At 38.2% G+C, this 17252-nt stretch overlaps 1 protein-coding gene across 1 annotated transcript in view; it reads right to left on the reverse strand.

The window, feature by feature from the left end:
* LOC122805310 (rac GTPase-activating protein 1-like) overlaps positions 1–17252 on the reverse strand; it is a 748681-nt gene that overhangs the window by 63181 nt on the left and 668248 nt on the right. The window contains exon 15 of the mRNA XM_044075398.1: positions 3460–3565. Coding sequence (XP_043931333.1) covers positions 3460–3565 — 106 coding nt within the window. The remainder of the gene's footprint in view (positions 1–3459; positions 3566–17252) is intronic.

The following is a 17252-nucleotide window of genomic DNA, read 5'->3' on the forward strand; positions in this document are numbered from 1 at the left end:
TTTAAAGTTGATTACTCCAAAGACGTTATTGATTTTCTTGATGTAAAGGTGATGCTGCATCTGGAAACTGGCATAGAGACTTGCCTCCATAGGAAGGGCACCTGGAGAAACCATTACCTACATCGCCAGAGTATGCACTCCAACCATATTTTTAAAAATATCTTTGAAAATCAAGCCACAAGGGTCTCACATTTATGCACGTCAGAGGTTGACTATGTAAAAGAATGTGACAAATTGCACAGCAATCTACGTGCAAGGGCATATAAAGAGTCGGACCTCAAGTTGACCACTGACCTTAGGAATATGAGAAGCCTAAAGAGCCGTCCCTACTATACTGAACCATTGACCATTCCATCCTTTGGTGAACATAAGAGCAGTATTCCACAACTTAATTGTCTTCTGACGTATAGTACTGATAATAAACAAGTGTGTGACACCATTAGAAAATACTAACCTATATTGACTGCTGATGAGAGGATTAAAAATATCATAGGAGATAAACCCAGGTGATTGTACAACAACAAATGGAACATAAAAAGCCTCTTATGTAATAAAGATGGCTTTGGTCAACAGACAGCCTCAGTAAGAAAAAGCACTTTCAGATGCCATTGTTGTAAAGCTTGTACTCATATTGATAGTAGCAACACTTTTATCCACCCTGTTTCTAATAGTACCTATGTTTTTGATGTATTTGCAAACTGTACTACTCAACATCTTGTCTACATGGCATCCTGCTGTTCATGTAAAGCTTTCTATGTAGGAAAAACTGATCAGCACCTTAAGGAATGCTGATTTAAACAATGCGCTTGCTATGCACATTGTTCATAATCCAACACGTGTGTTAAAATTTAAAGTCCTGGAATGTATTCAACCTAGCTTAAGAGAAGGTGATATAAAGAATCGGACAGAAATTAGAGAAATCAACTGGATTATTAATTTAAGAGCACATTGTCTTCCAGGCTTAAACAGTGTAGTGCTATTAAGACCTATCTTAGAAGCAATTAAGCTAAGGATTGGGCCCTGAGGTGGCTATGTACCTTAGAAAGTTTATTAATATGATGCAGTGCTTCTCACTGCTGCTGCAAAGCTTCCAGCAACCATATTTGCTGCCTCTGTTAATACCAATTATCACACACACGTTCTGTTGCCATGACAATGAGCCACAAGAGGATGATTGGACTCAATGAGTCCTATAATAACCTATCACCATAGAGATACATGTCTAAGAAACCAATTGGTTAAAACCAAGAAGCTTATCCAGTAGGAAAGTTACTACTGAATGCTTCACTACTGGCTGTTGACTAATTTCTAGCACTGCAGTTGGCCGCTATGCTTCCCCATCAATACTAAGACTATGAATCAGCATTTGCACATGTGGTCCATCCCACATTTGTGATTGGGCAGTTGGGTTTTAAATAGAATCTGTAGCAGGATTCACATACAGTCTGAAGAAGGCTATATCAGCCGAAAGCCCTATCGTATCGATTTTTATTCTTCCATTTTACAGTTTTACTCAATAAATTTGTGGTTTTAGCAGTTGCATCGTGGTGCTGTGGTGGTCTGCTGAAGGTTTTTCTTGCAAAATGGGCTGCTAAGGTTACACAACATTCGGAAGAGAGCCAGTCAGCCTTTGCCAAACTTTCTCAAGACAAAAACAGAGTTTTCTTTCAGACAACCTTGAAGGCCTGGCAGACAGAATAATGTTCTTTCAATAAAAATCTGTCCTCTAAAAAGCAATTATGAAAAGTGTATCCCATCAAAATAGATTAATTGATAAACGCATTCAAAGAAAATGAACAAAATACAAACAATTTTAACCTCAACAACATTCCCATCTAGGAGAGAGCAACCTCTACACTTTATCCACAAACCTAAACCTTGAATCAAACCCCACTCCAGACCTTAACTCTAAGCCTAAGGAAATGGACTTCTGCAAGCATTACAGAAAGGCAGTCAATCAAATGGCTTTTCATTCATTAAGGTATTTAACTAAACCAAATCTGATCAAATTGTCCCAGTGATGTATCTTTCTAGAACTGTTTTAATCAGCAGATCTGAACCATTCCTACATGAATAGGTTGCTCACTACAGATTCTCTGTTATATATTCTCTGACAGCAATTCATTTAACCTGCTATTAAGAGGTGGACTTATCTGAGGTATTTACTAGAATGAACCCAGTCCAATATAATAAATGAGACAAATAATCAGAAAGTACAGACTTTTTTTCTAATTACACACAGTAGCTTGTTTCTGCAATTTTTCCCTAACGGGTTTTTATAAGTAAAAGGGCATGCAATGGTTAACTAGGATGACCCCTGCATTACAGGATGTTTCAGTCATCTCCCAGAGAAACGAGCTACTGTAAGGTGTTCAGCCCTAGGGTCTTGGTTGTATTCCCAAACCTTTATTAGTGATGTCATAGACAAAACTATTGATGTCCTGTTGAGCCAAATCTTTTCCTCTGCCTCCAAAGTACTATTCAACAAACAGAGTGCACTGAGATTGTATTGCTAGATCTTCTTTAAATACAAAAACTTTTCTAAAGTGTGTGATGCATAAATTACAACACTGCTGCTGTCTAATACTCTTATAAATTCTTTTCACCTTTATGACTGCAGTCAAAGTTGTTCAAGCTACATCTGTATGGGTGTGTGTGTGTGTGTGTGTGTGTGTGTATACACGCGCACATCTGTGTATACGCATACATGATTCTAAAAGGTTTCTAAAAGCTTTAGAAGTACAACTACATGCCTAAAAGTGCACTGCAAACTGGATGTACATGGTACACCTATTTTACATTATTCTAGTTCTTGTAGACTGTGTGTTGCTGACTAAAGAGGTCTCAGTAGGCCCCCTTTTCTAGACGAAAGGAAATAAACTCCAAGCACAGATGGAATTTACATTTATGTAGTGAATACCAATAGCAGTTTCACTAGCACATACATTTGCAGATGAACAGCAGGAAAATTAATTCCAGTATAAACACTTTGTTTACATCAGCTCACAACAGCAGTCCAGAGTTAAGTAAATGCACATGCACTCATTAAGGTTCCTTGTTAAATATGAACAACCTGATGGAGGAAGATGCAACATCAATTCTTTACTCAATCTGAGTCATCAAAGTAACTTCTTTAATCCAGAAACTAAGGCTACTTCATTCCATTCCCTGTTCCACTTTTTTCATTGTATTACTACTTCACAGAAATCTTCACACCTACAGCAACCCTTCAGTATTAATAAACCTTTACTCATGTTTTAAAAACAAAAGCATCTTGCACGATGTCAGGATTACAGATGCTAAGCAAGCCAGGTCAACAGTGTCCTTCAACAGTTGTAAGCATGCATTATATGCAAAGGGACCTTTGCTAGTCATAACTGTCTCAAAGCTAAGAAGACACCAGTGTTAAAACAGACAACAATATTCATAAACCAAACAGAAGAAAAAAATATGACTTACATGGGAGTGAGTGCAGTTCCCATACTGAGTCGAATCTTTTCTGTGAGAGAGCTACTTGATGGGATTTTCGTGGGAAGGGATACTGCAGGTGCGGTCTTCAAGTTATCTACAAATATCAAAAGTGCAAACTTTGTGACAAGCACATTTGATGTAGTACAACTAAAGGTCAAGCATATCCTTGTATCTGTAGATAATATCACATCTCAGCAGCCTCCCCTCCAGCCTGTGACAAGCAGCTTAATAAATGACGACTGCTACTTGTGTGGCTACAAAGGTATTCTTGAACATTCACACTGAATAACAATATAAGTAATGATGTTGTAAAATGGCAGCATCCATTCTAGTATACAGTTGCTTCAAAAATCCCAGGTGAATAATATACCTATAATGGAATCCTGAAGATCACAGTTCAATTACAAGACACCTGTTTTAACAGATATGATCAACTAAGCCACAATACTTACCTTACTATTAAACAATATCCTCAGTAATCCTGAAAAGATGATGTTGACTCATCTCTTTATATTAGTTATCTGTGTTACCTGTATATGCATTTGATCTAATCTACCTTACCTACATTCTTCTCTACTTTCCGGGGCAGGTAATCTATTTTATGCTACATAGCAGAACACACAGCTTTTCTACTCTAAGCTAGTCTTATGTGTAGAAAATTAGCTGACTTACTTGCAAACACATAATCCTACCTTTAAGCAATACTAGCTTCAGTTCTCAACCATATGTGAAGACTACTTGCACTATTGTGCACTGCCTCTACAGATGTGCAGTCTGATCTAATTTGCATAACACTTGCTAGACACAACAATGTAATCCATTTCATAGATTCCAGTATCCTGCTCATGATAACTGACTGACATTTATGTCAGCAGCTGCAGCTGGCACAGAGGAAACACACTGTACTATATTTGCAGACAGGAAATTTGGCTGAAAAAATTACCTACTTTGTGTGTGCACCTACATTCTTATCAGAGTCTGTGCTCATATATAACACTTGTAGTGTACAAGCACTTATTACTTTCCATTCCCTGCAGTAACTACCAAGATATGCTCCGTAAGAACTGCCAACAGCCCATCCCTCTGTACAGTAGGTGTATGTGGCATCTGATTGCATCAGGGCTGTGTCCATTAGTCATCATGGTACAGTCACTGAAAAGTAATATTTTAGCTAATGTACCACATTTCCTTGATTCCCTAGATTACTGCTTGTTCTCCACTTGGGGATATGCTTTTGCCAAACCACCATTCGATGAGTTGACATCTAAGACCACTTCATGATTCACCATCTCAACTTTGTATGTAGAGTACATTATCCTGACCTTACTGGACAGAGCCTACTCTTAAGCTTTTATGTTCTGGACTCCTGGTTCTAGATCAAAGACCATCAAGGATCAGGGATGCCTACATGTTAAATACAAACTTATGGTTACCAAGCCACTGATCAGTGGACCCTTAGGATTGTGGTATGTTAATTTATGGCTCATACTGATTGGATGATTATTCTTTTAATCCAGTGATTGAATCTGTTATGGATCTCTCTTCATTGTATTGTTTAGATCAATCTTGCATGCAGCATTTTCTTGCATATATGATTTGAATCCACTGTACAGTTCAGTCTCAGTTAATGGTCTCTATCCATGTTTCAGAGTATTAAATACATGGTATAATGTCAAAATGTAGGGCTTTGTTGCCGTGAAACTTGCTTGTCCTTAAATGATATTGCTTGTAACTTTTCTCTGGATGATCTGTAAAAGGTCCATCTCAGTTTGTGACTATTAGCAGAATACAGTTCTGGTGTTGCCCATAGCAAATGTTTATATAGATTACACAGAAGAGATGCATTACTGCCACTGAAATCTCTGAACAGGGGAATAGGTAATTTATTCAGCTTGCCGTTGATTATGGCACTTGATTTAATTCCAGTGATGTGTCTTATTTCAAGGGACAAATCCTTCAGCTTTTTTTGCCCCCCCGTTGGGACATTATATCAATGGCCTGGTCTACACTGCCCCACATCCATGCCGGGTCAACCAGCTTGTCTCCTATACCCCTGGACTTGCTGCAGGATTAGCAGGGCTGGTTGTGGATCCTAAGGGAGTTATGGTGGCTCGCCCATCTCCATTTACTTCTTGGGGAGGTATTTGCTCTATCCATTTCCCTGCCCTGCCTCCCACTCTTGTCATTTATGTTTCTGTGCAGCTCCCCTCTTTGAACAGTGCATCTCCTGAGAGTACCATCAGTGATGAATGCTCTTCCATCTGGAGCAGCTGCCCATCCTTCTCTGCTGTTCCCTCAGTCTCTCCAGCCACTAATCAAACTCTGCTAGACTGGGCCATGGTTCGAGCTTCATCCTTCTGTGCCACCAGAGTAGCAAATCCTTTATCTCATTAACCAAATTTAATATTTTTGTGTAACTTAGAAACCTGGCACTGCATTTCTTGGTGTTATTCTCTCAAAAATGTATCTGGCCATACACTGATCTCCTTCCTGTAACTATAAATTTTCTACCTCATTTTCCATGAAGCAGGCCTGGGATCAGCAAAGCTCTGTCTGGTATTCTTGGACAAGTTCACCTATTTGGAAGAGTAACTGAGCAACTCGGTACTTTGCCTCTGGCCTCATAACTAGTTTGCAATCAATCTAATCATGTGTAAATTTAACTGGTTTGACAGTACACTGTCAATAATTCCACTATGAAGAATGAGCAGATGTACGTAACTGGACATAAATGGCAGTAACTGAAATTCTCCTATTTGGAGCCTGACTGACAGGCACATGAAAATCTGCCATAATGGTTGGTGCTGATCTACTGGGGAAAAAGCCACACTGAGTGAAGTTCAAAATGCGTGAATACTCATGGCTTTTCATTCAGCAGTGCTAAGGAGGCATCATGCAAAGTACTGGCTAACATCAGGTGAAATATGTATAAGCTTGTAGTTCTGGACTAGGTATGAAGAATCACTTTTGAAAACTCAGACTTGGCAGTTGGCATAGAAGATTAAGGCTATGAGCTGTTAATGAGCTACTTCCTGTGGTACAAGGTTCGAGTCCCTCAGTCTTCCCTTGCCTGCTTTGAGATCTTGACCAAATCACTTAGAGTGTGCTTTGGGGCAATTGGGAATTTGGGATAGGATCATTAATGGTCTCATAGACTGCATGCCTAATTAACTATGTATAAACCTTATGAAGTAACAAAAGAGGTCCTCTCTCACCAGGGGCTACACTTGCTTGACAAGTAATTAAATAAGCTACAGAGAGTTAATAAATCCCTTAAAATAGAAATTAATTTGCTACGTATAAAATTAGGGCCCCTATTAAAAATAAAGTTCACATTGTTAAAGGAAGAACTTCAGTGATAAATGCTGATTTAAGTCAGTGATCCAACTATTATTTTCTAGAGGTGTAAACCAGATGACTGCAAAATATAAGCCAGTGTACATAATGGATATTCACAACTCCTGGCTGTATAAAGGTATCCATACTCATGTCTCACTGCATGGATGTGCTGGAGAGGGTGACTGATAAATATTGAGAGCAGTAGAAGGTTAGATAGGAAATGAGGAGTTTGGATTTATAACCGGATGCAGTAAAGCTAACCTGATGTTTACAGTGACAAAGATGGTGAAGAAGAAGCTGGAGATGTGGAAACAGTCTTAACTGGGCATTCCAAGACAAGCAGAATGCATATTGCAAGGTCCCAGGAAAGCTTATTTGAGCAGCCTTGTGATAGTTTGAAGTACAGAAAACACTGGCAGAGTTAAGTGCAGACTATGTACAAGGACCCAATCGCACATGTAGGAACAGTGTTTGGACTCATACTGGTGATGGACTACATTAACAAACAGGTCTTTGGGGTCAGATGACCAAAGCTGGTCTATGCAGACAGTGTGGCACTACAAGCTGCATCAGAAGAGGAATGTCAGCTGTTCATTTGTATCCCCTATAACCTGCTAAAGGCACATGGGTAAAAGTGAATTCCAACAAGACAGTGGTCATAGCAGCAAATGGGGTGATCCAAAGCAGCTGAAAACTGAAACAGAACAGAAAATAATGGAACAGATTAATAGCTTCAAGTATCTGGGATATGACTGAGGGGAAGAAAAATCTGAAAGAAATCAAAGGTGAACTCAGATGTGCTGCAGCAATCTGCCAGAAACTGTCAGGGGAATGCCAGAGGAGCTCGGAAATAGGTGTACAAAACAGTGGTGTGACCAGTAGTTCTGTAGGGACAGAAACTTGAATAGTTTTAACACAGTAGCAGAAGAAAGCAGAGCTGATGGAGATGAAGAGCAAGATGCACACTGTGGGACAGATGAAGGAATGAGGACATCAGAGCAGAAGCCAAAGCATCCTCCGTATTTGTAGAGAAGGTCAAGAAGATCAGCTTATGGTGCTTTGGTCACATGTGCAGGAAAGCCGAAGGTGATTTGGAAAAGCAGATTTTGGAGACACAAATAGAAGGCAAGTGGAGATGCAGATGTCCAGCTAAAAAGATGGACACATTGCTTGAAGGAAAACCTGCAATACTTGGCCATGAGTGTTAAAGAATATGATAAAGGAGCACTGGTTCATGAGTGGCAATAGCTGATGTGATCTCCTGACACCATGTAAAAAATATGAAAAAGGAAGTTGATGATAATGATGATTTAAAGGGAATGCAATAACAGCTTTAAGATGGCTGGTGGCACACTGAAATAACATTTTTATCTTGTTTTGTCTCAGAGATTTAATTTTAAACAGTCCAAAGTGTTTTTTTTTCAGTTGTTACAAGCCTTTACCAACCTCTTATTTATCTGGAACAGAAAAGTATATATATATATATATATATATATATATATATATATATATATATATATGTGTATATATATATATATATATATATATATATATATATATATATTATGTGTGAATGCATTTCTTTTCCTATCAATACTTTCAATGAGCTGAATATTTGTTTTACATAAGGAACTCTCAACTCTGGTATGTTTTTAATGGGTTCTAAGCATTTAATCTTTAATGAACCAGTAAGAATCATCAATAGCTGAAAAGTATAAAACCGGATTCAATTGTAGAAAAAAATCAGTCAACTCATTAAACTTGTAAATAATAGCTTGTGACTTTATTATACAAAGTGAAGAAACTAAAAATGATATTGTCAAAAGTTTCCATACTATGATATGCAATGAGATTCAAAATATTCATGCTTATTGTGGGGAATGGAAAATTATTCTGAATTAACAATTTCTAAGTGAAGCCAGGAGCATATTAAGTGCGTGCAGGCAGTTTCTCATCTCATATTTGAGTAATTCAATCCCCCCATTGAAATGATTGGCCAGTAGCTCTGTTACAAAAGTCGGAGTATTTCTTACCGTTCATAGTGAGGATTTCATAACATGCCATGAAGTGCAGGACTTTAATATTGTTAATGTTATGTGGTTTAATGAATAAAGTTTCCTTATGCGTATTATTTACAATTAATCTGCTATGAATGGAGTTGTATACAAAGACATGAGATTCCCCACCCTTGCAATGACCTACTACTCTTACCTCAAGTTACTCACCAAAACAATTCAAATCACTCCTGAAAACTCACCTATCAAAATCCTGGCTCTCCCCCTGCATTCCACCAGGCTAAACATCTCCTAAACTCCAGTCTCACTTTCTTTACCTTTGTATAACCTAACGTGGCCACACTCTAAACTAACATCAAACACTGTGCCACCACAAAAAGAATAGTGTGCACTCTCTCAGTATGCATTATTATAGCATATGCTACTTATGTGCTTTACAACTACTGTTATCACAGCAAATACACCTATTGATATAACTCCTATTCACTTACTTTCTTTTTCAGTCATTGATTTTTCAATTAATAATTTCTCTAAATTGTTATTTAAGCATATGTCAATCTATATACCAAATTATATTAGCATGTATTAAACCTGTTGTGCTGATTTTGTAATTATCATTGTATGACATGGAGCATTTATCTCCGGGCCTCCACTGAAAATGGGCAATTGCCCAGCTGGACCTTCCTGGTAAACAAATGTAAAATAAAATAAAATAAATAATAAATAAATAAATTGACGCCCTGACACAAATACTTTACAGATATTCAGATTAGATTCATCAGTTTATGTAAAAAATAATAATCTGTAGTCAAAGCTTATCATATGATGAAACTCTCAGAACGTCATAAGTACAAAAGTGTATACTCAATATAGCAAATAGATCTATTACACAAAACTACCGATTTTCCTTCATTTAATTTTTTATGGTGTTACCTTTAAGCAACAAGAATTTGCTTCCCCTGTAAATTAAATGCAATACATCTGTATTAAAACTCACAAGGTCACATGGCAACTTTTCCTATGACATAACTGAAATATCTTGCAGTACCCTGCATAACCAATTATATTGTACACCACTAATCTGGGTGGAGAAAGTAGTTAAAAACACGAGACTGTCTGACTACAAAAGCTCCTCATCTTCTAGCATTCCATTTTATTAGCTGGCATTTGCCATGTCAAGAGACTTAATGAATTACAGACATGAGATGAAGTGTAGCTGCCATGAAAGTTAGAATATACAAAGTAACATTAATATACAATGATCACTATAAATAAACCTTGACATTTGCTGTGGGATATTTACTTCAAATGTGGAACTTTTGCACATACTGAAAAAAGGTAGTTTAATAAAGCAGCTTTTCAGTCATCAGAATCGCTTTTAACTTGGGAACATTCCAGATATTTGTCTAGTATCTTTAGTAGTTTACCATACCTGGAGAATTTAAATGGACTATTTACACTGGATTTCTGATTTTCGTTTTGTTAAACTGTGACACTACATCTTAATTCAAAATTTTATTTTGCCCATGTTCCTAATGGACAGGAACAGCCTGCAAATATTTGATGCGTCCAAGCCTATATTGCATCTTCCTTGGAGTAGGTACTAGGCTATCGGCCCAAGGGCCTAAGTAAGTCTAGCCAACAAGGTTCCCTGGCTTACGCCACCCAAGAAAGTTAATTTCCTGTACCCCTGTCGAGCAGAGCTACAAAAGTGATCCCCAGGGTGTATTTCCTATTTCCCATCCACTTAAAGATATTTCTTGAAGAGTGCTAATGAGGAACTTTGTTTGACACAGATGGATAGCTTGTTCCAGAATATAGGAAGTCTCTGGGACAGGACTCTATCCCTCCAGCATGTTCTGTTTATTGTGGTGACAAGGTTTAGGTCCCTAGAGCGTGTAGCTCGGAGGGATTGGGATTTCTTTAGGTGTAGCATGTCCAACAACTCTGGGTTTGACATAGCTTTATATGTTAGGCAGAGATCTCCTCAGAGTAGGCAATATTTTAGTAAATATGGGGCTAGCCTGGCTAGGCTTGCAATGGCTCTTGGGCCAATAGCCTAATAACCACCTATGAACCTATCTGGAGACAAATTGGGAAGTTTCTCTCTCCCTCTGTCACATTACTCTGATCTACTCTATCAATACAAATGCAAATCTTGTGTTTCTTTATAAAAGCAACCAAACTTTTTATCCTTTCTTTTTGCTCTAATTGCTTCTTAGTGACACTTTGGCTCTCGCATCTGATTTTTGCATTTCATTTCGCAAGAGGCACTTGGTATCATATCAGTTTTTATGAGATATTCTTTCTGCAAGATTTATAAGCCTGTAATTAAATAGGTACATAGGACAATGCTGTAATAGCCCTTTACTGTATGTCTCTGAGTGTGAATGACTAAAACACCCAGCACCTGTACTTTGAATTATTTGGATGATTTTTAGCTTCTTACATAAGACTAGATCCAAAATATCATGAGAATTAACCTCTAAGTTCTACAATTTGAAAAATGAGGGCTGAACTTTTTAGGCCTCTGCTGACATGTTAGAAGTTTTTGGTTTAATGGTTCTCCCAGTGGCCTGAACAGTTAATTTATAAATTATCACAGTACTCTTCAAAAACTTACTGATAGGACAATGCACTCTACACCAAGTACAAATTCCACATTCTGTTCTTTAATTCTCAGCATTCCTTTCCAGCAACCTGTAATGGACATCTTTTTCACTCCTTTAGATTCATTTCAGATTTCACAGTATTAAATATTTTCATAATCGCTGTTCATACAAATTCTTTTCACTAAATTTATTTTTTATACGTCTTACAAAAGTGTCCTTTTCTAGCACTAAGTTGGTATTCATAGTCCAGGGATTCACATTTTCATAGCTGTAATCCATGAAGAGCAGCGATAAGTGGTTATGCAAATCCTGAACTTTCAGGATGACTTCAAAAATGCAGAGAACTTTTTATAAACATGCCCTCCTACTGCAAAAAACGTAAGATGCTTAACACGTAAGTGATAGGGGGACAGCTAATACACAGCTAAGGGGCCTTAGATGTTTGCATATGAGTATGATTCACAAAGATCAATATTTGTATACTAAGCACGTTGGGTGAAATGTTTTATACTGGAGTTCATGATGTGCTTGTGCAGACATGGATATGCCACTGAGGGGGGTCATTGGGGGAAACGCTTCATTTTGGAGTCAGTGACATGCTTGTACACATATGGATATACTACTAAAGGGTTTGTTGGAGGAAATGTTTCATTTTGGAGTCAAGTGCTTGTGCAGACATATATATACTACTCAAGGGGTCCTGGTGGAAATGTTTCATTTTGGTGCTTGCGTGTACTTGGACATACTAACTCAGCAGGTCAATGGGGAAATATTTCATTTTGGTGTTTGTGCATATTTGCACATTACTGAAGGGGTCATTTGGGGAAATGTTTTAATTTGGTGCTTGTGCATACTTGGACATAGTCCTGAAGGGATGCTGGAGGAAATAATTTCTGTGTCAGGGAAGTGCTTGTGCTTTTCTGGTTAGTCTGCTGAAATGATCGCTGGACAAAATTTATTTTGTGTCATTTTACTGTTTGTGTATGCTTAAAACAAATTACTGAAGGGGTTGCTGGGGGAAATAATTAATTTCTGTGTCATTTGAGTCCTTGTGCATATTTGGAAAAACTACTGAATGGACAGCTGAGGGCAAATTCTAGGATTGCAACTCAAATATCAAAGGTGAAGGTTAACTTTTAACAATGGATGTGTGTCCTGTGCGGATGTTGGGCTATGAATCGCTAAGCCAACTCATTAGCATACACCACTTTACAACATTTCTAATTTGCATCTCATTATTTTTAAGGTACTTAATATTAGCATAATTGGCCTGTATGAATCTTGTCTTTGCTACACTCATTTATAAGCATTGCATTTTGGGCAAATGACTATGAATACTGCCCTTATTTTATGGTACTCATTAAAAAGAACCAACTCTTCCTGTTATGCTTACAGTCACATCTGTGCCAGGTTGAATTTCAATTGCACAAATATCTTGCCCCATTTACATTATTTCCTGTCTTCATTATTCATTTTTGCCTTATAATTTCTCAGTTCATTTTACCTACCTCCTTTACAGCAGTTAATTATTTTTAAGTAGGTATTTTGCTTGTTTCACACACATCCACTTTTGATAAGGTGAGGTCTTTTGTCTCAATAGTCCATCGCTTGTTTCATTACTTCTTACTTAACTTCTTATATTAAAGAATTATATAAATCATAAAATTCACACTCTTTGGCTCTGTTCTTAAGCTCTGTATCAAACATTCCAGGTTTTATTTTTATTTCAAAGGCAGCAGTTTTGTGGCCTGCCCTGACCAATAAGGACAATACAATAGGGATGGTGCTACATATTTATAATGACTAGGCTAAGGATGTTTAAGCCGCTAGTGGGTGTACAGAATAGGAGGTGAAGAGTATTTGGGTTTACAAAGTCCAGTAATCTCTCTGCATGCATTATTAGTGGTTGTGTAGGATTCTCAGTCTATAGTGGGGTCGTTAAAGTCATGCATTAATATGGTATTAGGTTGAATGGGGAGTGTCTCCAGTACATTTAGCTATGTATTACGGATTTCCTGGTTCATGCAGGTGGACCTACAGCTTGCAAGGACACGATACAATACTTTTCATGTGATAATTATGGAGTGGAGAATCTCAAGTGCATTGTACTGACTGACCAGCATTGAGGAGTATATGCTACTGATGAAAACGATGAAACCTCCCCCTTTATTCCATTTCTCTGCAGTAGGTGGCCTAAATGTGCATGAAAGGCATCATAGACTTGAACTGCTGGGGTGATCTCTGTGGCTTTAAACCAAGTTTCAGTAACTGCACAAAAGTCTACATTCTCCAGGGTGAGGAGAGCCTGCAGTTGGTGGAGTTTCTTCTTTAGACTTCAGGCATTGAGCAATAAAACCTTTACATATTTTTGTGTTGGTTTTGCTATGTCAGAAGGTTTATTAGATAGGCAAAGCCCAAAAAAGGCATTATCATGGAGTGCAAGGGTTTAAGCTGTATACAAAAGCCTAAAGGAAACAGGTGCAGACTACCCCTGCCAAAGCAGCAAGGTCTACCATATCCTCCAAGGCTGCAAATATTGTACCAGCTTTCAAATGACAGTAAACACTAAACCAGTTCTCAAAATCAATTATGTTCTGTTTATATTTTGGCATCATGCTTGGAGAAGATAGAATTCTATTCAGTGCTACGCTCATACCGACCTGTGACACAGACTGAGGGCTCATGTATCTCTTCACATAGTTCAGGGGGGTATATCTCTGGTCATCTACACCCACATGGACTATGGCACAGTAGTACTGCTACTTATGTTTCAATGACCTGAATGCTCCATAAGTGATCCATTGGATCCCGGCCCTGACAGGAAATGGAGTGCGACACTCTCTCCTTACTCAGCCTGGTTAGTTTGATTCAGAAATTTGACTTTTTCCTTGTTGTAAGTGGATTAGCTTCAACTTCAGTAAGATTCAACATGTTACAATCCTGCATGCTGTGGGGAAGAAGCTGAAAGCAAACTTTCTACTCAAGTGACACCTTGGCAAAATTCTAGGCCCCACAAAAAAAACTGAAAACACTGCTGTTGATGTGGGGTTGTTCATGGAAACTCCATATAATCATATTAACAGCTGCATACAGACAGCTGAGTCCACAAGTAACAAGCACAAGCCTAACTCCGAAAACAAGCCACCTTGGTGGAATCTGGCGTCAACAAGCTGTACAACCAAAGGAAGAAAATCATGGTGAAAATTACGAGGTACAATGCCTGGCAAGGTAAAAACAACATCATCAAACTAAACAAGCAACTCAGGAGTCTTGTTATGTCTACCAAAGCAAAATTTGAGGTAAAAATAGCCTCTTAGGCCAAGAAGAATCATAAAGCTTTCTTCAGCTGTGTCTGCAACCTCAAAAGCAATACACAACAATGTATTAAATTAATTGCAAATGAAGCAACCTTTACTCAGCCAGAAGATGTAGCAAATCTACTGGCAGACAAATTTAGATCCAATTTTACCCCTCATTAGAAACCCCTCAGGAAATACCCTCAACCATAACTTCCACAACTCTCACTAGGAAAAGGTCTTCAAGGCATAGATCTATATCATAATGTCAACTGCATAACCAGTCGAGGCTGAAAACAGAGTAGACAACAGTGAATGTCCAGAACATCAAAGACATGAAAGAAACAATAAAACATTTTTGTAGGGTGGCAAGTCCCCATATGTGGTGCTGTACTCATCACAAACCCTGCCAATCATTTATACCAAGTCAGAGACTACATTAAAGCAGAGAAAGGGCAAAATCCCACTCTTAGCTGTAAGATTTCACATGAACAGTTACTTCCACAGTGTCAAAGCAACGAACGAGGTTAAGATGATGCACATTACCTACCTCGTTGTGGCCAAAGGATTCAATATAATATCCCATGTGGGCATTATATACAAGCTCACTGAATTAGGAATTGATCCCTACATCACCTGCTGGATAGCCTCTTGGGTCAAAAGACCCAAGAAGTAAGAATATGGGAGTCTACCACCACAAAATGGCTGGTCAGGAGTGGACTGCCTCAGGGCTCGGGCCTCTCTTGTTTGGAATCTACTTCTCTGAAGGCAAGGCCAACATCAAAGACCTCTGGCTGATCAAGTTCATAAATGACTGCAAATTAGGTGCAGTCTGAATCCCCCAAAGACACAAATACCTCCTAAGATGGCCTGACACAGACTCGTAATTGGTGTCAAATTCACTGTCTTAAACTCAGTGCCAAAAACTGCATAACAGTATCTTTCAGTAGCTAGCTACCACCAGAAATTATTACGCTGATTATCCACTGCTAACAGTAGCTCCAATAGTCAAGGATTTGGGAAAGCATGTAGACAGTGTCTTGGCCTTTGACCAATATGTGTCTACAGCATAAGGAAATCATTCAATTTTGCACAACATATAGGCAAGGTATGGCATCCAAGTCCAAAGATGTCATTGTTGCACTGTACTCTTCCCTCAAAGGAGCAATCATGGAGTACAATGTCCCCTTCGGCATGTATGCATGCATGTACCTGACAAAACATATGCAACTATTGAAGCCTCCACAGAGATTCATAAATAAATAAATAAATCAAGCATGCATGTACCTGACAAGACATATGAAACTAATGAAGCCTCCACGGAGATTCATAACTAAATAAATAAATAATTACATCAACCAATACATACATGGTTTAGAAAACAAGTACTATGTGGACCACCTTGAAACACTGTCCTTATGCTGAGTCTCCTACAGGATTGCTGAGAGGTGACCTATACCTGATTACAAAGCATCTTCTGATCAAGCCTTAATGGACCTGGTGCATATCCACAAAACAACAACAACGTCCTCGCAAGTACGGCAAGTGCAAAGGTCCAATAACCATCATGAAAGGTTAAAAAAGGGGGCCAGCACAACAGTGTGGTAAAATCAAGAAGTTTTAATGTCTCATAAGCACATTAAACAGATTAAACATATCAGGGGTAAGGTTAAACATAAGCCCCAACCCCTCAAAAAGAATACAGACCAGTTTCGGCTTTATTAGCCTTCCTCAGTGTCAAACCAAAAAAGAAAAGCACATAGCCATTTATACAAATCCAAACTGATAGACAAAAGTTCCCATTGGTTAATTATAGATGCTCATTTAATCCAGGGGGAAAAAGCCCACCCAACTTGATTATTCACTTTTTCTCTTTACAATTAAGACTTATTACTTCTATCCCCATTTATCTTGCCAATAACAGTGAATCTAAAAAAGGCAGTGGGGTGTTTTAGTATACGTTTATAAAGGACATTGGACTGCCTTTTATTTCTTATATCACTAACATGTTCAGTAATACGTAACCATAAAGGTCTACAAGTCTGCCCAACATAAAATGCAGAACATGAATATGTAGCAAGATATATAACCCAATCGGAGCTACAATTTGCTAGAAATTTTATATCAAAAACCAAAGCAGTATTTCTGCTTGTAAACTGTTTTGATTTTGCTACCCTTGGGCAATGCGTACAATATCCACAGGGGGTACATCCATATAATATATCACCTGTGATAGTGCATTGTTGGTAATTACTGGTGGGATCCTGGTAGCGTTTATAATGGCTAAAGTACGAACCTAGTGTTTGACCTCTCCGAAAAAAAAATGAACACTTATAACCAAGAATCTCAGACAATTTATGGTCTGCCAATAAAATATTGCAATGTCTGTTGACAATATCCATAAGTGCCCCAGTATTTCTACCAAAAGTCGTAACTGACCTCAAGCTAGATGGCTCCCCAAATTGATGTTCCCTGTAATCTAACAAATTCTTCCTGTCCTGAGTGGATGCCCAATTGCT

Source organism: Protopterus annectens, chromosome 6.part1, assembly GCF_019279795.1.
Source record: "Protopterus annectens isolate FY-2018-M chromosome 6.part1, PAN1.0, whole genome shotgun sequence".
NCBI classification, from domain to species: Eukaryota; Metazoa; Chordata; order Ceratodontiformes; family Protopteridae; genus Protopterus; species Protopterus annectens.